Below are 24,869 nucleotides of genomic sequence, written 5' to 3'. Positions count from 1 at the left end.
AGGAGAATTGCTTGAACCCAGGAGGCAGACATTGCAGTGAGACGAGATCCTATCACTGCACTTCAGCCTGGGCAATGGAGTGAGACTTCATCTCAAAAAATAAAAAATAAAAAATAAATTCCAATGGTTTTCAAGAGCTTATTTTATAAGATGTTAAATTTATTTATAATTTAGGAAAAAACTTTTAGTGTTGCTTCTGGCATATTTTTGTAATGCTATTAGGCAGCATCACTGAGAATTTTTTATTTACTATATATCGTCAAATGCATCAGAAATTACATAGATAAAGACAACATAAACAAAGGTTTAAATATTCAATGAAGGTTTTAAGAGATATTAAATGTACTTCATTAAATATATAACAATGAAAAATTATTGATGCACTTGAAATGTTGTGAACTCTTGCCAAAATCTCCAACATGTTTATTATTATGTAACAAGTATAGTGGTTATATAAATTACTTATATTAAAAATACACATTTTGGAAAATCAGAAACCCCAATTATTCTGAAAATCATTAAGTAATATAAGTTGGTTTTGTTCCATAGTCTATTTGGAATTAGGTTGGTTGGAATTTCTAGTGCATTTGCTTAAAAAAATAATGTTGCAATGGACAATTAGTTTTGCAGATATGTATTTATAAAACTTATAAGTAGTAGAACTATACTATTAAACATAATATTTTGTACTTTAATGTTGTGGCGTTGTAAGAAGAAAGGAAGAATTGGAAAGACAGAAAGAGATGTAATAGGTTTTCCTTTCTTTCTTGGGTGCAGTAGCAGAATCATTTTATGTTTAGTGCCCCATCCCCTTCTAGAACCTTGTCACATCTCCCAATGTCCCTTTTCTAGGTGTTTTCATGGATTTTTCTCTCCAATCACTAAAAAGGGAAACTTTCTCCAAGTGTGCCCAAGCCACTCAGTCCTCAGTGAATTGAAATTTGCATCACTCAGTCTAGCTAAAATTAAGAATTCTGAATTACCTGAATTTTAAAATATCTTATGGATCAACCAAATATTGTATCCATTTGGTTGACTTTCAGGCAGCACAAGCAAGTCAACAGAAACGGACAGACAAAATGAGGAACTATGTTTTCAATCAGGGATACTACTTGCTTGACTCACCTCGTGGCCATTAGCCCTAACTTGCTCATTTGTAAACTGATAGTAGGTTCTACCAGATCAGCAGAACCAATTGTACATGTTTCTTCTCAACTCTCTGTTCAAGACATCACAATAGTACTTTGATATAGACCATGGTGGGAACTCTTACACCACAGAAATGAACAGATCCTGAAAATTAGGGATTATACCTGTTTTTTCTCCCTATCCCAATATAGTTCTAAAATATTTACTAGGATATAAATGACTGGAAGTTACAATAATAGTGGGTATCTCATAGTCTTGCTGTGAAGATAAAAATTAGTTAATAATGGAAATGTGCTTAGAAATGTACCTGGAAAATAGAAAGCGCTATATAAGTGATTGCTGTTACTAAGTGTCTATTCCACTTCAAGAGTAATTTCTATTTAAAATTTTCTTCCTTTCCTTCATGTTGACACGCACGGATTTTCTAAAAGGGTAATTTCCTGACTATATGAAAGAAGAAAATGAGTTTTTACTTAGGAGTGATGGAAATGACCTCTCTATCCTTGCTGTGCAGCATGGAAAAGACATCTCAGGCCAGGGGAGGAGAATAATTTGGGAAGACCAGTTAGCAGGCATCGGCAGTAACAGAAAAGAAGTGTGAGTTGTGTAGTCTGTGATGGTGGTGACCAGGGCCATCGTGAAAAATGGTAGCGTGTAGACAGATTTGAGTGATTTTCGGAGGTAAAATAATCAACAATAGCAGTGGATTTGCTACAAGGAAGCAGATTCTAGTTCATGGAACTGGAGAGGTAGAAGTACTACTTGCTGAGAGAGTGACTAGTAGGAGAATCTTCATCTAGGCATGGCAAGTCTATGATCTCATGTTTGAATATGTCAAAACTGAGACACCTTGGAGATATCCAAGTAATGTTTTGGAATAAGATGATATTTTGCCAAGTATAGTATGAAAACTCAAAAGCTGAATATAGATTGGAGTTAAAATAAAAAGAATGTTTAGCATAATGATAGTAAATGAAGCAAAAGGGAGAGATGAAGTGACCTAGGAAAAGGAAAGACTGAATAAACATAGTTGGCAAAATTGATTCTTGACCACGTTTGTAAAGTAGAACAGGAGGGAATTTAATAAATCCAGCTCTAAACTTAGAACAACTAAACAGAATCTCTTTGGATGGTCCCTGCGCTAGAGCATTTAAAAAATTGTTTAACTTTCCAGATGATACCGAAATGCAGTAAGTTTGAGAATCACTTATCCAGATCTTTTCTGAGAATTCCCACAAAGGAATCTGGCAAGGAGAGAGCTGCAAGGTAGGAGGAAACTATGATAGTAGAGTGCTAGAAAACCACAGCTGTAGAGTCTCAGAAGAGATGTGCTTCAGAAAACAGGGAATAGCCAAGAGTGTTGAACACAGCTAAGAAATTGCCACTGGATTTTAGTGGCAAGGAAGTCACTACATCTCAGGGGAAACTTTGCTATGCAATGATAGGTTCAGTCAGCCGGGTAAGGCTGCCTGTGGAGTGGATGTTAAGAAGGCATGGGTAACAGTGATTCTCTTGGAAAAGTTCTGTTGGAAAGGGAAAAGAAAATGATAGGGGTAACTAGAATCAGATTTGGGACAAGGCGAAATTTTTGTTAAGATGCTCAACTGTGAGCTGTTTGTGTCTCATCGGGAATATCTCCATTGAGAAGAAAGTACTGAGTGCAGAGAAAACTGATTCTCTAAAAATAGTACAATGTGTACAAATTGCTGGAGCTTAAGAAGAAAAAGTGGAGATGAAGGACACTTCAATTGAAAGAATGCTTACAGCTATAACAAGAGGTTAATATTGAAGTATGAACTATAAAGCTAACACATAATAGATACTATGTAGCAGAGTATGGTCTCAGATCACAATTTACAATGGAAATATCAGATGCTTTTAAGAATGTTGGAGCTTTCGGTCATAGTAAGGTATTTTGTTAGTCTTTTTGTTTGTTTGTTTTTTGGGGGGTTTTTTGGTTTTTTGTTTTGTTGTGTCTGTGTGTGTGTGTGTGTGTGTGTGTGTGTTTTGAGACAGGGTCTCGCTCTGTCCCCCAGGCTGGTGCGCAGTGGCACGATCTCACCTCACTGCAACATCTGCCTCCCTGGCTCAAGTGATTATCCTGCCTCAGCTCCCAAGTAACTGGGATTACAGGCACACACTACCATACCCGGCTAATTTTTGTATTTTTAGTAGAGATAGACTTTCACCATGTTGACCAGGCTGGTCTCGAGCTTCTGACCTCAAGTGATTGGCCCGTCTTGGCTTCCCAAAGTGCTGGGATTACAGACTTGAGCCACTGCGCCCGGGCAGTATTTTGTTAGTCTTTTAAAGCATGTTTTGTAGAGTGTGAAGTAGAGGGAAAATTATGTGCAGAGGATTTCTTTGGAGAAAGCCATGTTTAGTCTCTATCTACCAAAAGTGAGTGGTGCGATTGCCCTTCCTACTCCTCTCAAGTTTGATGAATAGGGCCTTCCATTCAGCTAAGATCAATAATAAACTCTAACATATTTTCCCAGAAAATGAGGGAAATTCCTGGACTGATACCTGTCTCGTGCTGAGGACAGTTAAAATGTCCTGAAAACAGCAGAGAAAGGAAAAGAGAACAAGGCTGTGTTTGGGAAAGTAATTGTATGACAACAAAAGGAATGGCAAGAAATGAGTAAGCAGAAGGGAAAACCAACCCAGCATTATGCTAAGTCCTGGCAAAGAGATTCTCCTTGAAGTGAGAATCTGCATGTGGAGCGGGTCGCCAGAAATCTGGAGGCTGAGGTCATAGTCCATCAAAGGAGAGGCAATGCCATTGGTGTGGGAGCTGCTGCAAGAGAAACTTCCAAGAGCTGCCCCCAAGTGCACTGTGCAGCTCCAGAGAAGCAAAAACCACATCATCAAGTAAGAACAGTCCAGTCTCCTAGCTTTCCTGCCTCCAATGATAAGGTGAAAACACCCCAGGAAAGGAGATGATGAAGAAAAATTTTAAAATTTGGACAGAGAAAGCCTGCTAATCCATCCAGATCCCAACCCAATGTCCTATCTGCTGCTGGCTCTAATTGGCTTGGAGGTGGGTGGGGTGGCCAAAGGGAGAAGTCTTCATTTTGCATATGGATTGATGCATTAGTTAATGTCATTTATTGGAAATGTCTAACTTCCAAATCTAGGTTTTTAAAATTAAAGTGAACATAGGACTATTATTTAATAGTGAGAAGAAACATCATTTACTCACCATTGTTTTCTTCCAAGACAAAGCATACTCCCACAGAAGAAAGTCTAAAGGAACAGCGAGAGATAAATAAAAAAAAGTTTGTATTATATCTTACATGTTATGATTGTTCAAACTATGAGTCACACTGATGTGGGATCCTTTGAAGGTTGGGGAAGCTGAGCAATCTCCTATGCAACATCGTTGTTTTTTTTTTTTTTCTGTGAACTACAAGGCAAGGCCACCACCTGAGAAAGGAAGTAGTAAAGTTAGTAATTAAGCAGATATGTGAGGACAGTAGAGCAGTTCAAAATAGAAGTCACACAGAACGGTAGTCAGCTACCTTTGCAAATCTGTGTGCTTTTTAAGCAATTTTGAAGGGGCATTCAAAGTTAATGATCATAATTTATAGTAATATCTAACTGCTTCTCTATGGCTTTCCTCAGTGAACCATCCCTCCTCCTTCAGAAGGAAGATAATTACCATCATCAAGAGTTAGGGTTTGCCAAATTGCAGCAACAAAAGGACATGGCCAAGCTATATAGGCTGTAGGTTAATTTACTAGAGGTGGTTCTGATATTAGAGATGATAGGTCCTAGTGGGAGTTATTGAACAAACAAACTGGTAAGACTGGAAACTATGATCATATCACCGTTGTCATATGGTTACTTCTCTTTAGAATGTTTTCTATTAGCTGACCTCATAGACCCCAGCGTTATGTTGTCTCAGCTCAGATTCTCAATTTAAACATTGAATAGAATTGTGTAACTTTCCTTTAGAGCAATGGTGTTTCTCTAAAATTTTACTTTGTTTGTGTGATTGTTTAATTGACTTCTCTCCCACTAGACCATAAATGCCATCTAGAAGAACACTTGTCTTTTTGTTTGTGTTTTTCCTTGTCATTCCATGAAGGAGACCACTAAAAATTGTAGTTGAGTCAAATATCAATCATCTGAGATACAGGAAAATTCAGCAATTAATCTACTATGCAAAGATAATTTTTGAAAGACAATTTAACATCCAGCCTTAAATTTTTTTATTGCATTTAGCTGCTCAGAACTAGAAAAAGTTTACAGGAATAAATTTCTCATTGTTCGGAGACAAGAAATATTGCTATTGTTACAGATAATTTATAAATCTTGATTCATTAATATGATGGATATTGTGTGCATGGCAATTCTTATTCATGTATATCGTTAGTTAAAATCTAGAATGGGCAATTATAACATCTTAAAGGTGAAGTAATTTAACCAATCAAGTGAACCTCTAGGGCCAAATAGTTGACACATAAAAAACTAGGTCCATCTGGCCGGGCGCGGTGGCTCACGCCTGTAATCCCAGCACTTTGGAAGGCTGAGACGTACTAATCATGAGGTCAGGAGATCCAGACCATCCTGGCTAACATGGTGAAACCCTGTCTCTACCACAAAAATACAAAAAACTAGCCGGGCGAGGTGGCGGGCGCCTGTAGTCCCAGCTACTCGGGAGGCTGAGGCAGGAGAATGGCGTAGACCCGGGAGGCGGAGCTTGCAGTGAGCTGAGATCCGGCCACTGCACTCCAGCCTGGGCGACAGAGCAAGACTCCGTCTCAAAAAAAAAAAAAGAAAAAAAAAAAAATTAGCCGGGCCTGGTGGCGGGCGCCCGTAGTCCCAGTTATTCTGGAGGCTGAGGCAAGAAAATGGCGTGAACCCGCGAGGCGGAGCTTGCAGTGAGCCGAGATCTCGCCACTGCACTGCAGCCTGGGAGACAGAGCGGGACTCCGTCTCAAAAAAAAAAAAAAAAGAGTTCATCCTAGCCTCATCCTGGGAATGAGCAGCAGTGGATGTTTCTGTTATTACTGAGAGATTCCATTCACCGTATGTTTAGTATGCTTGACTAAAATCCAGCTTGAATCCAGCTTTGTTATCAGGATAGTTCTTCCTAGTGGACAATATTTCTATTACTTTAATTTGGGCTTATTGAAAATATAGCCTCAGGCTTGTAAGGAAATAGAGGGCATAAAATGTTCTTCCACCACCAAAACATTTTTTTCTTCCTGAATCCTCCAATTTTCAAGATATGGGAAAATATTTCAATTAAAATTAAAATGACTTTTTAGAACTGTTTTAAGATCTTTCTTTCATCTCCACACCTCTATAGACGGTTCCCTGTTGGCTATTGCCATTCTGATAGGAAAAATTATAAGACGTATAGACTATACAAATATTATTATAAAGTTAACTAGTAATAATAGATAATACTGTATGAGTTTCATACACTTTTGTATAAGTGACTTTCAAAAACAAATCTGTAAGGTAGATATTGTTATACTAATTTTACATATCAGGAAAAGAGAAATATTTTAAAAGATCAGCAAAACAGGGATATTTAAAATATTTTGCTCAAGGTCACAGAGCTACAGGTACACAATTTCTATAAAGTTCCTTTTTATTCACACAATATGTTGTTTACTTGTATTTTCTTTTCATGTTGTTTAAGTAAGGTGAAATAATTCTGTGTGATATATATTTAAGACATTAAAAAAATAAAATATTGATACAACACAATTTTATTTCTAAGCCATTAGAAGGTAAATCACTCTCACACAAAAAGTATGCAGGATCATTTGAACAATCTAATGGTTGAATTCAATTACTGAATCAATAGTTCAGTGCTATATATAATTTTTTGAAGTTTAAATTGAAATGTAATATTTCAAATCATAGTCTATTTAGTTGGTCTCAAATATATGTTTTTGAGTTTTTAAAAATGTTTAACATTTTCATCAATTTGAAATAATTTGTTCTTAAGCCCTCCAATATTTCTAGTATTCTTGTATTATTAAATATGAATTATATTTGCATTAGTTACTTGTATTTAGGTAACTCGTTTGCAGCTGAACATAGACTTCTTTTTTTTAGTAACTTTAGAATTATTGTTACATAAAGATAAAATAAAATGTATTTCAAAAGTCAGTTTGTAATGGATTATTTTATCTTCTTTTTAACTTGCTACTGGTATTATTGAATGCTGTGGTATTTTTAAAGTCATTCATTCACTTAATATATTTGTTCAGGTCCTATAATCTTTATTTTTAAGTAAAGATCTTCATTTATATTTTGTCAAGTAAATATATTTATTTTGGTGTTTTCATCAGTATCTGGAAATTTCCTGCAATAAACAAAAAAGGAAGGTAAATGTATTTTACATCCTTTTTTTTAAGTAGCAATGCATGTCCTCTACCCCCCAACCCACAGTTTATGTCCTAATCAGTATCTTTTCAAATGACATAGTTACTGAGAGGATACTTACGTAGCTTATAACTACCTGATTTTTTTTCTACTCTTGGAACTAACAGGGAATATTATATTTAAGAATTTGATCATTATACTTAGTTCACTGCATGCCGTTTCCTCCTTCTCCATGGGAAAATGGAGATTTTGGTTAAGCATAATATGTATATTTGATGAATAGGTAAATACATATTTTTATTGACTGTGGACAATCTCTTGTCACCTGTTTTATTTCTCAATTCTTGTGGTACAGGCAGTGCCATTAAGATGTTTCATATGCATCAAAAGTAGGACGCCTAAAAGACGATGGCGGTGTAATTACACAGTACATCATGAACAATCCAACTTTGGCACAGCTGAAGATTACTTCACAGTTTTGAATTAAGCTGAATGACCTCAGTTTTATTGCTGTTGAGATTCTAGAAATGATAAAATGTCAAGTCATTGGAAATAAACTGACAGAACCTACACAATCCAACATGACAAATGCATAGTTTCTCTGACTTGATCCATATTCTGCAGACTTTATTACCAGCTGTAATATTTTATTAAGAAACACTTGTCTTAATGAACGTGACTTCCACCTTACTAAAATGTATGTCTGCTATGTAAAGAGTAGAAAATCCATTGCTCTGGATATTTGCATTTCACATGCACTAAAACTTAATGCACACAAAAATGTAAGTGGTGAATTATTGCTTTACTTTTATTTTATCTTAATTTTGAGGGCATGCAAGCTAGTGGAATGCTAGTAAATCAATCATTATTGGACAATGATATTATTTCAGTTTATCACAAGTTTTTCAATGCCATTAGATAAAAATGGAATTTGTTGGCATTCTCTATGCTGACAACTTAAAACAAAACACCCTATTTCACTTACATTGGTAGAATACTACAAAGAATAGCTGTCTTTACATTTATTGTTACTAGCCCCATAAAATGTTCTTTTATAAAACATAAAGTTCATATCTCAGCATATTATGTTGAAAAGGGGGATCTTTCATCTGCAGTTTGAATTATCCAGTGCCCTTTGGAATACCTTTCAGTGCTTTAATTTACCCCCCACCTCCCACCCATATTGGAGGATCTCAACTGTCGCTAAACTCTTCACCTTCACTAACCATAATCCCTTAGAGAGGACCTCAGGCTCTATCATTTTCATCGATGTGTAATTCCCTTAACTTTTGCTTTTAACCATTCAAATGTAAATGTAAAGCTAACTCATAAACCTAATATGTAACTTGAATTGGCTCTCATTGAATGGATTGGATGGAATAAGCTGAAATGTCCCCAGCCCTTTAAGTGAGAAGCCCATGAGTTCCTAACATTCTCGTACTACTCCTCTCCTTGTGACTCTCGCTGTTTCACCTTTACCACCCCTACTGCTGGCCACATTTGAAGTTTGAAATCCACTATACTCGACGGCTCCCTGTCTCTCTGAACACTTGTTCAGCTATTTCCTTGATGATGTTTAGCCCTAAGTTTCCAACTAAAAGTCCTGATCAAGAAGGATTTCTAGTACACTGTTCAACATAGACCTCCATTTCTCTCTTTTATTAGAAAAAAAAATTTAGACTTTTTCTAACACTCATTTATGAACCATGAGTTTGGGCTATGACCAATCATACTGTGAGTTCAAAGCTTTTGATGTTCCTTCAGATTCTTCATCACAATCACACAACAAGATGCAAAAGATACAAACACAGTTTCTGATAAGTCGTATTTTCATTTAACGGGCATTTAAGAAGAAAAAAAAAAAAGAAAATGAAAAATTACTCACACGTTCTGTGCCTTGTCGTTTTTCTGGGGAATTTGTCCTTAAGTTTAGTACAACTATAAAAACTTTGTCACATGCTTTCTTGCCTCATTAAACAGAAGTTCAGGGACCCTCATATTTCCTATTATCTCAGGAGTGCCTCACTAGGATCAGATTTTAATTTATCTATTAAGAAAACTTATGCCCTAAGAAAGTAGTTCCAAAAGCCATGTAATTAAGTCTATTTGAAATCGGATAGATTCTTCTTGAATATCTGGCTTATCCTTCTGGTAGAAAATAGGAATGTCATGTAACCCATTGTTTTGTTTTTCTTCTTTGATTTGATTGCCTCAAGTTCAATCACTGCTTTAAGTTCAGCAAACATTAAGCATCCCTAAATGACAGCTACCACGTTAAGTGCTTAGGAAATAAAAATAAAACAATAATCCTAGCCTATGAGAAGTTACTACTTTGATCAATTAATATGACTTTTCTTAACTGAGATTTCTTCATAGTATCTATGTAACTCTTTAGCATTGTGACTTGGAGGGAGTTTTTTGTTGTTGTTGTTTTTGTTAGGTCTATAATTTTTTTTTATCTATTTCAACTTTTAAGTGCATTTTTTAGAAAGACCCCTCATATCCTCTTTGAAGGCAGATATACTATGAATTAACTAAGCTGATTATTTAAATATAATTCTTATGGACCACTGTAAAGTATCATTTTGTCTTGTATGTAAAATAAACAAATTTTAGTTGAGTATTTAGCTGTCTTGAGATCAAATCACATATACATTCCATGGAGATAATATGCTGGACTTAAATATGGCTGGTCTGCATATGCAAGACACATGGTAGATATCATTTTCTGGGGGAAGGAGGGAAGATGGGAGATTTAAATGTTGCCCACACTAATGAAATTACCAAGTTTTGAAACTGATTGTGAAAGAACCATAGGACCTCAAAAATAATTGGAAATCAAAAATAAAATATCTGGCAGAATCTCTACAAGATGTGATTTTTTTTTCTCACACTTTCCTGGAGAAAATAACTGTAATATTGTAATATGATTTTTAATTAACTTCTATGCAACAGACATTTTTAGTATCTTCTTAATTTATTTTCCATAAATGTAACTAAAATTCTAAAATGAATGAATCACCACAGTTGATTTACCCATGGGAAAGAGCCATTCTAAATCCAGTAAGAGAAATTGAAAGTGGAACTCCAATATAAAAATGGAAATTTTAGATTTTTGTGTTTAGTTTTGTTTTTTAATTTTTATTTTCTCTCACTTCCTTTCCTTATTTTAATTTCAACAGACTGTTGTTAAACCCATTAATATTTGCTTTAATGAAATATCAGTAAAAGAGCATGCTTTTTATATCTTTCTTGTGTGTCAGACTTTTAAAAATTCTACAAAACCTTAAAATCATGTCTATTTTTTTTTGAGAGTATTACAATTTTCCATGATTCTGACATGTTTTATCTATGTTTTGCTGATTCAGTATAAATTTCATTACAATATGAATGCTCCACCTGGTGGTAAAAATAAGCATTTTACTTTTTTTTTCTTTCTTAATGCTATTAAAAAGCTTCAGGAGATAGAACTTTATGACTTAAAATATCAGTAAAAGTATATAGAAGGGTGACAAGTTAAAATTTACTAAATAGAAGCTGAATTTTAGTCTATAATATACTATATTTCAATCTATCATCTACTAGAATTTTGGTTAACTATACAGATTATCATTTTACAGGTTGTTTTTAGTTTAATGATATATACTTATTGACGTCATTAGTTTTAGGAAATACAACCTCAACTTTCTCTATGTATCTATCTATCTATCTATCTTCTATAACTTTTCATCTATGTCTTACAGTCTGTAGTATTAGTACTAATTAATTTCATGAATAGTCCCACCCTCCCATTTGACATGTGGTACACTTTTATGTCAATAAGTGTGTAAAACAAGTCCTGCTAATAATTTTACTTTAGCATTCTCTACTATTTATAATGCCCAATTAAAATTCTAGAGCAGCACATATTGAAGAGAAAAGTGAAGTTATTACTCCTAATCATAATCCTAAACGTGACAGCAAAATGCCTTTTCATTTTGCACTATAATGTTCTAAATGTGATTTACTTTCAGTAGACTCTATTTTTCAAGCCTTGTAATCTTACTATATCTCTTACTAACCCCACTGTCAATTTGAATTTTATGTCTTATCAGGCATCTTCCACCTGAAAGTTCCTGAGTCGTCCCCTATTGGCTCAGCTATTGGAAGAATAAGAGCTGTGGATCCTGATTTTGGACAAAATGCAGAAATTGAATACAATATCGTTCCAGGAGATGGGGGAAATTTGTTTGACATCGTCACAGATGAGGATACACAAGAGGGAGTCATCAAATTGAAAAAGGTACATAAACAAATGTTTGGACAGTTGACTACTAAATAATAAGAAGAAGATAAAAATAAATGTTGAAAATAACAAGTAATTTTAATTTTCCTTCAATTAGCAATAGAGTTGACCCTTGAACAATGTGGGAGTTAGGGGTACTAATACTCCATGCAGTCAAAAATCTGCATGTATCTTTTGGATCCTCCAAAATTTCGGTACTAATAGCTTACTCTTGACCAGAAGCTTTACCAATCACATAAACATTTGACACATATTTTGTAAGTTATACACAGTATATACTGTATACTGTATTCTTTTTTTTTTTTTTGAGATGGAGTCGCAATCTTGTCACCCAGGCTAGAGTGCAGTGGTGCGATGTTGGCTCACTGTAACCTCCGCATCCTGGTTTCAAGGGATTCTCCTGCCTCAGACTCCTGAGTAGCTGAGATTACAGATATGCACCACCACACCTGGCTAGTTTTCGTATTTTTAGTAGAGATGGGATTTCACCATGTTGGTCAGGCTGGTCTCGAACTCCTGACCTCCTGATCCACCCGCCTCGGCCTCCCAAAGTGCTGGGATTACAGGCCTAAGCCACCACACCTGGCCGTATATACTGTATTCTTACAATAAAGTAAGCTAGGGAGGAAAAAATGTTATTAAGAAAATCATAAGGAAAAGGAAATATATTTACTTTTGTTAAGTGTTAGTGGATCATCATAAAGGTCTTCATCCTCATCATCTTCACATTGCTGAGGAGAAGGAGGAAGAGGAGGGGCTGGTATTGCTGTCTCTGGGATGGCAGAGGCAGAGGCAGAGGAAAATCCACATATAAGTGGCCCTGCACAGTCCAAACTTGTGTTGCTCAAGAGTCAACTGTATTTTAAACTAAAAAAAAAAAAGAAGAAGAAGAAGACCTAGTGATGCTGAGTATTTAATTCTACAGGTGCTATTATTTTGTGATTCAACTATTATCTATTTTATGTTGAACAATTAGACCTGATAATTTGATTATGTCATTTAAAAAGATTCTTACTGGAGTTTAATTGTAACCTAATTTTTTATTACTATACATATAAAGATTATTTTAAAAACAAGATCAAAAAGTAACTCTAACCGCACCAGCCTTGATACTGCGCCTTTTTATGGCTCTTCTGAAGATATAAATATCTAATTCACCACAATGTTGGTTGATATCACAGTGGAGGCATACTGATGTGTGTAAGCTCTAATCCCCTGAGAAGTAGAAGAAATGTGAAAGGCCAGTAATGGATGTGAGAGGGCTATACGGAGGAAAGGGAAAAAGAATTACCAATAAACAGACAGAGAGAAAGACAGACTGTGCTGGGAAGTTGTTTAGTGATGGCATATAGACTAGAGCCAAAGAGGATTGCAGAGGGCAAAGTTAGTTGAAATATCAGAAAGAAATCATTCTTTACAGTGTCTGTAGTTTTGTCTTTTGTTGGGTGGTGACATAAAGGAGTCTGTTAATGTGAGAAAGAAAAATTATAATGGCATTTAAAGTGTGCAGCTTTCTTCCATAATAATGAGGCAAATTATAGAAATTTCCAATAAGAAAATAAAGGCAGAAAAGCGAAGCTCATTTAATTTAGCCTTTTCCTCCTCTTCTACAAAACACACTCTATTTTGAAGAATTTTGGAGAAAACACCCCAAACTTCAGTATACAATACTCATTTGCTCATTGTAATTATTTTGACCAGAATAAATATTTTGCATTCAGTTCCATTAATCAGCATGCCCCTCCCATATTTGCTCAGGAACTCTGAATTTTAACAAGAAAGCAATATATATGATAATGAAAATACTCTGAAAAAGAAACACATTTTTCAAATAGATTATCATATTTTTATTTCTGCTATTGTGCATAAATTATGCTTAGTCTAGAAATTAATTTAATTTCTAGATCCCACATGATCCCACTATATTAAATTAAGCATTTATGCTAAATTTGCAAAATACTCTTATGCTAATTTATGCTAAATTTGCAAAGAAAAATATGTCAAATTATTATCCAGTTTACTCCCTTATTATTATTTAGTTTTTCTCTTTTTCTTTTAATCCCAAATCAATGTAAAGTCTTCTCACTTAATATTTTCCCTAAGAAAGTCTCCAACAAAGAAATCACATTTAAATAGGTTACAAACATCTATTCAAATGAAACAAATAAAAATCATTAATAATATAAAAAATATTTTAAATTAAGAAGTCATGATATTTAAATATAAAATTAAGTATACTTCCAAAGTTAAATTAAAGTACAAAAGATTCAATTCTAGATATACATTATATATATTTATGTCTATATACTTGTTTATATTTAATTATTATAACTATATTTTATATTCACGCAGTTTTATGTTTATATCATCATTTTTATTTACACATATTTACCATCTATACCAATAAGTAATAAATGTCTAGGTGTCAATCTAGAAAAATATATGTCATTCTTATTTATTTTTAACACAATTGAAAAAGGTATGGTTTAATAATAATTCTTTATCTTATTATATCAAAACATATTAATCTTTGAAAGTAATCATTCAGTTATATAAGTTCAACTATCATGAAAGCAATAAGAACATATCTGCCTTTTTCATTATGAAAGATCTACAGAGAATGAGTCATGTTATTTATTTTTTGTATTTATTGTGTTTAATTTATTTGGAATTTTTATACTTCTTAACTGTATTAAAATTGAAATATGCAAAATTATATAACACTTTTATTAAAATAGATTTAGATAGGGTAGATAATCTTGTAAGTATATCTGCAAATAAAAAAGCGCACACACACACACTCTTCTCTTTTCTCCTGTGGTGGATTAATCATTGTTGTCCATTTTACTGGCCTGAAATTCATTATCTAAATAAAGCTCAATGTCCATAACTTTCACTACTTCATTCAACAGGTATTTTGGAAGCAGTCACTGTTTTCCAGTGACTTCCTATGGAGATAGGGCAGTGAACTCAATAGACACACTCCCTGCACTCAAACAGTTTCCATTCAACTGAGGATGTCAGAAGATAAACAAATTAGAAATCACTTTCAGCAGTGATGAATTCAAGCTAGAAGGACTTAAAGCAGGGTGAAGGGGTACAAGGCATGTGGAGGGTGGAGAGTATCTTACAGTGAGGTGAAAAATAAAAAAAAAGGCTTCTCTATTAGAAGGGAATATGAGCAAAAACCTGACCATGTGGTATTTAGGGGACGTGAGTTCCTAAAAGTTTGAGCAGCAATTTCAAAATCTCTGAATTGGGAGTGTACTAGGCAAGAAGGCCAGTGGGGCTGGAGTGCAGTGAAGGAAGAGGCCCTTGCCCAGAGATGAAGGGCTCGCCAGGGAGAGCCCTGTAGACCAGGCAAAGGTGTTGAATTATTAACAGATCATGATATAGAGAGCCCATATTGAGTGTAGGATCACCTTTACTCTTTTTTTTTTTTTTTTTGATATGGAGTTTTGTTCTTGTTGCCCAGGTTGGAGTGCAATGGAGGGATCTAGACTCACTACAACCTCTGTCTCCTGGGTTCAAGCGATTCTCAGGTCTCAGCCTCCCGAGTAGCTGGGATTACAGGTGCCTGCCAACACGCCTGGCTAATTTTTTGTATTTTTAATAGAGACGGGGTTTCACCATGTTGGTCAGGCTGGTCTTGAACTCCTGACCTCAGGAGATCCACCCGCCTTGGCCTCCCAAAGTGCTGGCATTACAGGCATGAGCCACCGTGCCCAGCCTCACCTTACTCTTGTAGACTCAGGTGACTCTGGTTGTCTGAAGACAATAATAACTAGGAAATAATGAGAACAATAGCTCAGTTAAGAGACCATAGAAGTGAGCCAGGAAACTGGTAGAAATGTGGAATGTGATGGTATAGTGACAGACATGGTGAGAGATTGTGAGATTCTACATAAATTTTAAAGGAACAGCCAAAACATATTTGTATAAATAGTATCATAAATTACACCAAGCATTTGAGGACTTCAGAGCCTAATAAAACACATGGATTTTCTTTCAGTGTGTAATTTGCTTTCATCTCTAAATATGGATCCACTAGAGGCAATCCCCTACACTAACTTACTGTTCTATTAGAAAGAAAATTGTAACCTGTACCCTACATCTATTGAGTCTTTAAAAAATAATTCAGGAGGACATTTTTGTAATGAAACTTAAAAACTATCCACCTATCTATTGTATATATTGTATTGTGTATTGTGTTTGTACACACACATGCACATAGATATGTCACTCAATTAAACATGACAGTATGACTTCACAAAAATATGAGAAAATATCTCATTGAATAAAGTCCATAAAAATTCAAAATCAATTGAAACAACTACAATTTTTAAAATACAGAATGTTTTGGGTAAAGACTGTAAAATAGTACTATACTCAAGCATATATGCAATAAGTTCTCAGAAAACTTTATATTGGCAACTATCATTAGTAATCCTTAAAGAATTAGGTTTATCTCAATAATTGTGAATGTAAACATCAACAGTAGTGTTGCAGATCCAGAATGATCTTAAATTATTTGTTATGATTTTCCTTTCAATATTGCAATACAAGAATTCTGACATAAAATCAGATTCACACAGAAATTACATTTTAAGTATACTAAATGCATTTAGAAAGTCCCAAATATATATTCTACATTTGAATATGTAGTCCTTTTTTAAACACCAGTTATTTTAATTTTTTAGCTAACAGATTTTGAGCTGCAATAGAGGAATGAGGCACGATATGCTTTGTTTTCAGAGTTTTTCTCTTTTTAATGCACTTAAGAATACATTAAAATGCTAACGATCTGAAGTACATATTGTTATTGTTTTATCTTCAAAATCTTTTATTTGCTTCTCTCTCACTATTTTCTCCTCTGCCTATTTCCTGTATAGAGGGAGGGCTTGAGGAAACAAAAATGATGATCAGGTTTACATGAACTGAAAAGACTGAAGAAAGGCATTTTTATTTGTTTTATTAACCTTAACTTTGATTCACTTTATGAGCACTGTGACAGAATGCCATTTCACTGCGACACTTTGAATTCACAGGAACATTATGAAGTTTTATAAATTGCTCCAAGGCATAAGATATTGGTAAAACAAAACAAAACAAAACAAAATAAAAACTGCCTTTATTCCACCCTCACATCCTACTACTCTGAGAAATCTACAAAAAAAAAAAAAAAAAAAATTGTCCTATATAGTGTTAAGTATTATAGCAATAAAACACTAATAAAATCAGAATAAAGTTTTTAAAAAATTCAAATTGTCTCGAAATTAAGAGGTGAGCTACATTTACCATGACAGAATAAGAGTTTCTAAATTCAACGGCTTCATTCTTAGTGAAAACCTAAATGAAATTTGTGTTTAGTCACTTGTGTTTTTTTGCTACTAAATAAATGGGAACAAAATATATACTTCTTATACATAAATAAGAATAATAGGTTACATGAATTTAAAGTTTTCAATGACTCAAAATCTAAATATAGTTATAGAAGCACTTGAATTTTCTTCAAAGTGATTGCAAAATTTAAATAATTAAAATAATTAAGTGGATACTTAAGCTATCCAAAATAATAATTTAATATCCTGTATAATTTTTCAAACAGCTCTCTATCATTTCTACAAAAGTTTCTCTTGGAAACTGTTTAAAATGAAGAGTGGTGAAGTGATTTCCTATTTATTTTTTAAAAAGTAAAGCTTTTTTGGAATTGAAAACAGTGTTTACCATGTTGATGTTACTTGGCAATATTAGTTTATTTCAAATTAACATAACTGTGTGATCACATTAAATCGAAGGCAGAATTTTTCTTTTTCCCTAAAAACATATGAGATAAATGATATTGCTCTTCACAAGGAGCCTTTTAACAAATAGGCTAAGGTACCCATTGGTCCCACTGGGCATGTATACTTTATATTTACCCGATAATCAATATAACTCTTTTTCTTTTTTCGCTCTTAACAAATGACTCAGTTCATGTCATATGATTTGGTAGCATAGCACCATCATGTGGTTAATTTCTGAATAACTCTTAAGAACAAAATGCTAATAAAATTTGGAATATTTTAGATAGCCAAATATATATGCTTCGGTTTAAGTTTAAAATACTGCTATTTTTAGCCACACTAATGTACCCAATTAAAGAAAAAACACATAAATACCATTGTTTCTATAAGTGTTATGTCTCTACTTTTCTAAATATTTGTCTTCACCTTCTTTTGTAATACCTTGCCTAGTTTCCCTAAACAGTCTCATCGACTGTAACTTAGCCCCAAATCAACATAACCAGTGCAGATTTTTCTGTAGTCTTGTAGGCAGTTCTAACTGCACATGCCATAGACTTTTCAAACTCACTGCCTAAAGCTGAGTTCTTTCTTTGCTCCCAACAAAAGTCTGCCTACTCATGTTTTCTCCTTTCCAGTTTCTTAAAGCAAAAATCTATGATTTTTCTAATGCCATTTCCATTCCTATTGATGTCCCCTTGCCAAATAGGGCACAAATGCTGGTTGTTGATTTTTCCAGAACTCAGGTTAAAATTTTCCTTTCTCCATCTATGAATTTGCCATACAACCCTCTTCTTGACTCCTTTTTGGCACTGCAATGGCTTTTCTCCCAGCCTCACACATTATTTTCCTCCAACAAATCTTGTTATTCAATGGGGAATGAAAGAAACCTATTTAGATGTTTAGATAGAAACCTCTTCATCTTACTTAAATCCTTTTCTGGTCCCATTGATAGAAAGATAAAAATCAAAGAGTGCATTTTCTATTACTATCTTCTGCATACACACACATATACATGCATGCTCACATGCACAAGCTACATTCCAAGTACACCAAATTCATTGCAATGTCTACCAGTGGTATTGTGGTTCTCCTCCTTCTGCATAGAACTCCCTGTCCTATATCAGTATCTTCATGAATTCTTATACATTCTTTAACATTTTTTTTCCTTACCTCTCAACAAAGGCTTCCTACAGTCCCTCAGGCAAAGTTGATCACTCCTTAATTCTGTCCCCAAATATCAACATTTCTGTCAAAGCATCTATGATACTTACATGGCTCTCATATTTAAAATACAACTGATTCCTCCTACTCTATTTTAAGCCCCTGGAGGCACTTTTCCATATCTGTGTTTATTTTCCCATCAGTAAAGAAATGTCTGAAATATACAAGATGTTTAAAATTGTTGTCAACTAAAAGAACAAATATCCTCTGTTGCTTTACTGTTTTCATTTCTGATACATTATTTTTCTTTTTATTCACATAGTATGTAAAGTTTGGAATGTTTTGCAAAGTATTTAGAAAAATATGTTTTACTGATTCTACTAATAGGAAATCTGAAGCTCAAAGAAGGAAGATAATTTTTCAAAGTCACACAGCTTGCTGTAAGTCATAGTATATGTTTAAAAAGAGCATACTTCCAATTATTGTGTACAACAATACATGTTAGAAAAGGTAGCAGGCCTCCCCTGATATTCATGATTTATGCTGTGTGAGTATATGACACATATATTTTATTTTAGCATTTATAATATATGATGAAACCCTCTGTAATTTTTGAGGGAAAATATCACTAAAAACCTATGTCTAGAAGCACGAGAGTTTCTTGCAATTCTTTTTTGTTTTGTTTTGTTTGTTTTTTGTTTATCTTGGTTACTAAATTTATTCCAAAAATTAACACTAAAATACAGGTATTACTGTAATGACTAAGATTCTTAAGATAATTTATTAAAACTATGAAAATTTTGCAGTGTTGCAAAACACTAAAGTATAGTAATAACTTGTCCACAGAAAAATTAAGTGCATTTCTAATAAATAGTTTTGTTACAAATATTTTTAAAGATTAGTTATATAAAATGGATGTTTCTTCATTTAAATATTTTTGTTTACAAACACTTTTTGCCTAGTAATTCTACCTTTCTTATAAGCTTATATATTTTTAATTTTCTAACAAATGGTGTTGAAATTTTGTCCAAACTAAAATCTATGTTTTAAAACTTACCGCATTTCATTGTTTTCCCTTTGTTATAGAGACATTCTTACCTGATATAGTGGCAACTTTTGTTCATCAAGTACAAGCTTTTTTATATAAAATATTGAGTTGCAACCTTTTGTCAATGATGATGAGATATGCATAAACTCTTCCACATCTCTTCCCAGACAAGAATTGACTACTATATTGATCATAAAACTAAGTTTTAGCAAGCCTGCTTTTTCATTAAAATGATGCCTCTTCTGAACATCTTATCTTTATTGTTCAGCCTGGTGTAAAAAACCTATTCATAAGAGCTTGCTCCTAGTGTCTGTGCAGCCTGGTTCAGCCCAGTATAAATCTGTTTTCTAACTGCTTGTCTTAGAAAGAATCTAGTCTGTTTCTGATAAGCCTACATCCTCAAATCATTTGCATTCATTGACAGTATTCCTTCCCATTGCCTATTAAGACCTACTAGATAATTGAGTGTGTAGAGCCTTATCACTCAAGGATATATTTTCCTAAAAGTGATGGCTTTCCTGTGTTGGTAAAAATAATATAGGCTTACTATAAAAATTGAAGTAATACAGAAGACTAAAAAGTAAAGAGGGACAAAACCACAGCTACAGTGAGTCATAATATGGTATAACTGCTTCCTTTGCTCGGGTCTTTTGGGCAGACATCAAGGCGTGACTGGGGCTAAGATCCAATCTGAGTCTTGGAGTCTTTTATAACCTTACTGGTTCCTAGCGGAGCCAGGTCCTCGTGGCTGTTTGTTTTGTATTGTCATTGTGTGTGTGTGTTTTGTTTTGTTTTGTTTTTGTGGTAATTACTACTTCCTTGTGGCTCTTATGACAATTTTGTTAGCTCTTGCCAAATATCAGGTTTCAGTTCTCACAGGCACCCCTTGAGCACTTTCCATATAATCTCCTATAATGACAAATTTACATCTTATAAGGCAGGACAAAAAGCATCTGCATCACCCCTTTCTTTTAAGGGGTCTCCTGGTTAGGTTACACCTTTCAAGTAAAATCTCTCTTAATTAGCTCAATGTCAAGTGATTAGGGACCCTAATTATATCTGCACAACTTATGTTGCCATAAAACTTAATAAGTTTATGTGAGTGAGATATCATTTAATTTACAGGCCTCTCACACAATCAATGGCAGAGTCATTGCACACAGAGTATAGGTCATTGGGGGCAGGAATATTGGGAGCATCTTAGAATTCTGCCTGCTGCAACTATCATTTCTTCAAATTCCTCAAAATATCTATAGCCATAGCTATCCGTTTCCACTCAACATTATCTGGAAGCGTGAGGAGCCCTGGAGGAGCCCAGGCAGCTATTCTCTTATAATTTATGCCAAAAATTGCTTATTTCCCTTTGAAATGAGAAAATCCTTTGGCACTTAACATTTCATTTAGTTTTTTTGTGACCTGGGCTTCAACAAAGTAAGAACAGAGAAAGTGGTGCTGTAATAGCCCAATGGGCTCTTCCTGCCCATTGCACAGACAAAACCAATTCACTGAGACCACGGGACTGCAGTGAATAGCTTACCTGACACTAGGCTAGCCATGTGGAAGACAGAGTTGTTACTCAGATCAGTCTCCCTGAAGGTCCAGAGGTTAAAGTTTTTCAAGGATAGTTTGATAGGTAAGGGACTAGCAAATGGGTGCTGCTGATTGGTTGGGGATGACATCGTTAAGGGTGTAAAATATAGTCCTCCCGTGCTGAGTCCATCTCTGGGCAGGGAGCCATAGGACTAGTTGAGTCGTATGCCACAAATTTGGGTGGGGTTAGAGTGAAAAACATGTCAAAAGACCAATCTTAGATTCTGTAATCGTGATGTTATCTGTAGGGGCAATTAGGGAAGTTACAAATCTCGTGACCTCTGATCACATGATTCCTGAGCAGTAAGAGATTATAGAAACTACCTATGTTTTAGCAGAATTAAGGTCACTGTCATAATCCTAATCTTGTGGCCTTTCTTTAGTTTTGTAAACGTGGTTTTGGCCCAGGAACAAGGAGGGGATCAGTTATAGGGAGGGACTATTATCATCCTTGGTTCAAAGTTAAAGTATAAACTAAATTCCATGGTTAGCTTGGGCTATGCCAAGGAATGAGCAAAGATTTTAAGCCTGTGAGGCTCAAAGCAAGATGGCGTCTGCCATGCTAGACTTCCCTCACTGTCGTAATCTTTGCAAAGGTGTTTTCCGTGTGGGAGGCATAGGCTCTTGGGCCACAAAAGGTTTGCTGAAAAATTACTGACATGAGGCAGATTGATTAATAATAAAAGGCAAACAAATTATTTAACATGTATACACAGGCGCCTTCAGAATGAAGACCCAATTTTCCAATAAGTTACAGAATCTAATTACCATCTCAAGGTTACAGAAAGAATGGTGGCCCAAAGCATGGACAAAATCAGGTTGTCTTGGTAAATCAGGTTTAGTGGCAAGAAAGGTTATGAGAGGGAGAAAGGAAGTGGCTTGGTTAGCAAAGCCACTTGTTATGTAAATGAAACCTTGCTCAGAGAAAATCGGTGATACTTATTTATTTTCAGACTTTTAAAACTGTCAGGCTCTCATTGGCTCCTAGGTCTGGGAAAGGCATAGAAAAGACCTGCCTACATTAATGGGAATTCTTTACAGATGCAATTTTTCTTCCACAAAAGACAGCTTTGCAAGGCCACTTATATTTTCTGGCCCTGTGGCAGACATTTCAAAATCCATCAGAGAAATACATTTGGGGGTAAAATATTTTTTTATTTCCTTCAGTGGCAAAAAACAAAGAAGCAAAACTCCCCCCTTCCCCAATTCCTCCGTTGAATCTCTGGAGAGCAACTGAGTATATCATACTTTATTTCTCTATAGTTGTGGTTCTTACTGCACAATTCGATAAGATGAATTGTTTCCTGAACATTCTGGTGCCACTAATCTTCCCTTATAGAAACAACCTAAAGAGAAAGAAGCTGCTCAACTACATTCTCTTTAGTCAATCATTTCTGCCCCTTGGAAAGATTCATAACCATTAAATGGCTCCAAGCAGTGCCACAACGTTTTCTGTTTATTGTGCAAGAGATAAATTAGTTCAGTTTCACAATAATGTATGTCTATGGTAGAATATGATTCATTTTCTAGCACTGAAAGGAATCCTATTTATTCTATATTTATTTCAAATGCTGGGATTTTTATTGATTGTGAAACTAAAGTTCATTCCCCACAAAAATGGAAGGTAGTCAGTCAGATGGGTAGGTGAAGTCAATTAGAGAGGGATCACTGCTGATTCTCTTTGCCCTTTCTGAGCTATATACCATTTTGTAAAGTGGGATTGCCTAAAGGTCAGGGTCACGAAGAACTAAGTCCACCTAGGAGACTATGGTGGCATTTCTCTTACAATTTTCTTTAGTTCTTTGATCACTACAGGCTATAAGTTTTCAGTTGCAAAAATCTGTATGTACAGAAGGATTCTTTTGTCTCACTCTATCTCCCTGACAACCAGATATCTGCCTGCTGTGATAGGTCAGAGGTTCTTAAAAGGCATGGAATACATCTCATCTTTTTTAAAGGTTTCAAAATTCTCCTTTTGTGTCTGGCTTGAAAAGGAGTTACCAGTAGAGAGTCAAGATTATCCAGCTAACAGTAGTGTGTAATCAAGTAGGGAAAAAAAATTAAGATCTTATCTAGAAAGAATTTGCCAAATCATATAGATAATCGGAAGTATTTCGACATGTGAGAAAATTGAGAGGGAAATGGGGAATGATTGGTAGTAACGTTTACATTCTAAGATAGAAGTTAATTTTTGCCTAAAAAAAGGGAGTTAGTATGAGCCAGATCAGCTCAATTTGCTTTCTAGGCAAAAGGAACCCTAAGGTGATAAAAATCAAAGTATTCTTATACTATAAGTTAAGGATATCTATCATAGACAACTTACGTTGTTTAACACTTATTTAGAGTTTGGAAAAACAGAAAATATATTTTTATACGTTCCTTAATTTGAATTAGCTAGTGCACGCTTCTATCTTATACGTCATTCTCTCTCTGACAGCTTCTAACATATTCAATTTCTCTTAAACACATGTAGTTATAGAGAACTTGGTACTTCTTCAGACTCATTCATTAAGCAACATGGCAATATTCCTTAATTTTTTGAATGAATTGAAAGACAAGTCTTATTTATGTTTTCATTTTCCCATCCTTACAGTATGCATCTCAAGCCTTGCCACCTTGTAAAACATCTACGTGTGTGTGTGTGTGTGTGTGTGTGTGTGTGTTTAAATTCACTATAGAATGATTTTATTTATTAGAGGATTTCTCCTTTTTTTAACCTAAAGTTACTCTTCTTAATAACTCAAATTACTATTAATTCACCACTCAGAGGCATAAAGAATAATCCTAAGTAATATCAACATAATGGCCCTTCAAGTATTTGAAAATGTGTGTCTTTCCTTGCCTTGATCTTCTTCATTCCATCTAAACACACTCAGTAATTGTAGTGGTTTCTTAATTTTGACTTTGGTAATATTTTATCATTCTAGTCTTGCAACAAGTTATCTTTTCTTGAGTCTGATTTCTTTAACAAAACACAGTATTCAAGCTTTAGGCTGATCAAAGGAGCATCATTGGGCGATCCTCTCTCTTTTTTTCACATATAACATTTCTAGACATCTGCATCCCCGTTTCTTTTCAGGGGTCACACCTCTCAAGTAAAATGTCTCTTAATTAACTCAATGTCAAGTGATTAGGGACCCTAATTATATCTGCACAACTTATGTTGCCATAAAACTTAATAAGTTTATGTGAGTGAGATATCATTTAATTTACAGGCCTCTCACACAATCAATGGCAGAGTCATTGCACATAGAGTATAGGTCATTGGGGGCAGGAATATTGGGAGCATCTTAGAATTCTGCCTGCTGCAACTATCATTTTTTCAAATTCCTCAAAATATCTATAACCATAGCTATCCGTTTCCACTCAACATTACCTGGAAGCGTGAGGAGCCCTGGAGGAGCCCAGGCAGCTATTCTCTTATAATTTATGCCAAAAATTGCTTATTTCCCTTTGAAATGAGAAAATCCTTTGGTACTTAATATTTCATTTAGTTTTTTGT

At 34.6% G+C, this 24,869-nt stretch overlaps 1 protein-coding gene across 5 annotated transcripts in view; it reads left to right on the top strand.

Annotated features, from left to right (window-relative positions):
• CDH12 (cadherin 12) overlaps positions 1-24,869 on the top strand; it is a 1,145,481-nt gene that overhangs the window by 1,052,845 nt on the left and 67,767 nt on the right. For all 5 annotated transcript variants that reach the window (XM_031666714.1, XM_031666715.1, XM_031666713.1 and 2 more), the window contains one exon: positions 11,592-11,779. In XM_031666714.1, coding sequence (XP_031522574.1) covers positions 11,592-11,779 — 188 coding nt within the window. The remainder of the gene's footprint in view (positions 1-11,591; positions 11,780-24,869) is intronic.

Source organism: Papio anubis, chromosome 5 (assembly GCF_008728515.1).
Source record: "Papio anubis isolate 15944 chromosome 5, Panubis1.0, whole genome shotgun sequence".
Lineage (NCBI taxonomy): Eukaryota > Metazoa > Chordata > Mammalia > Primates > Cercopithecidae > Papio > Papio anubis.
Note: the sequence above shows the minus strand (reverse complement) of the source record. Positions and strands in the feature narration are given on the sequence as shown.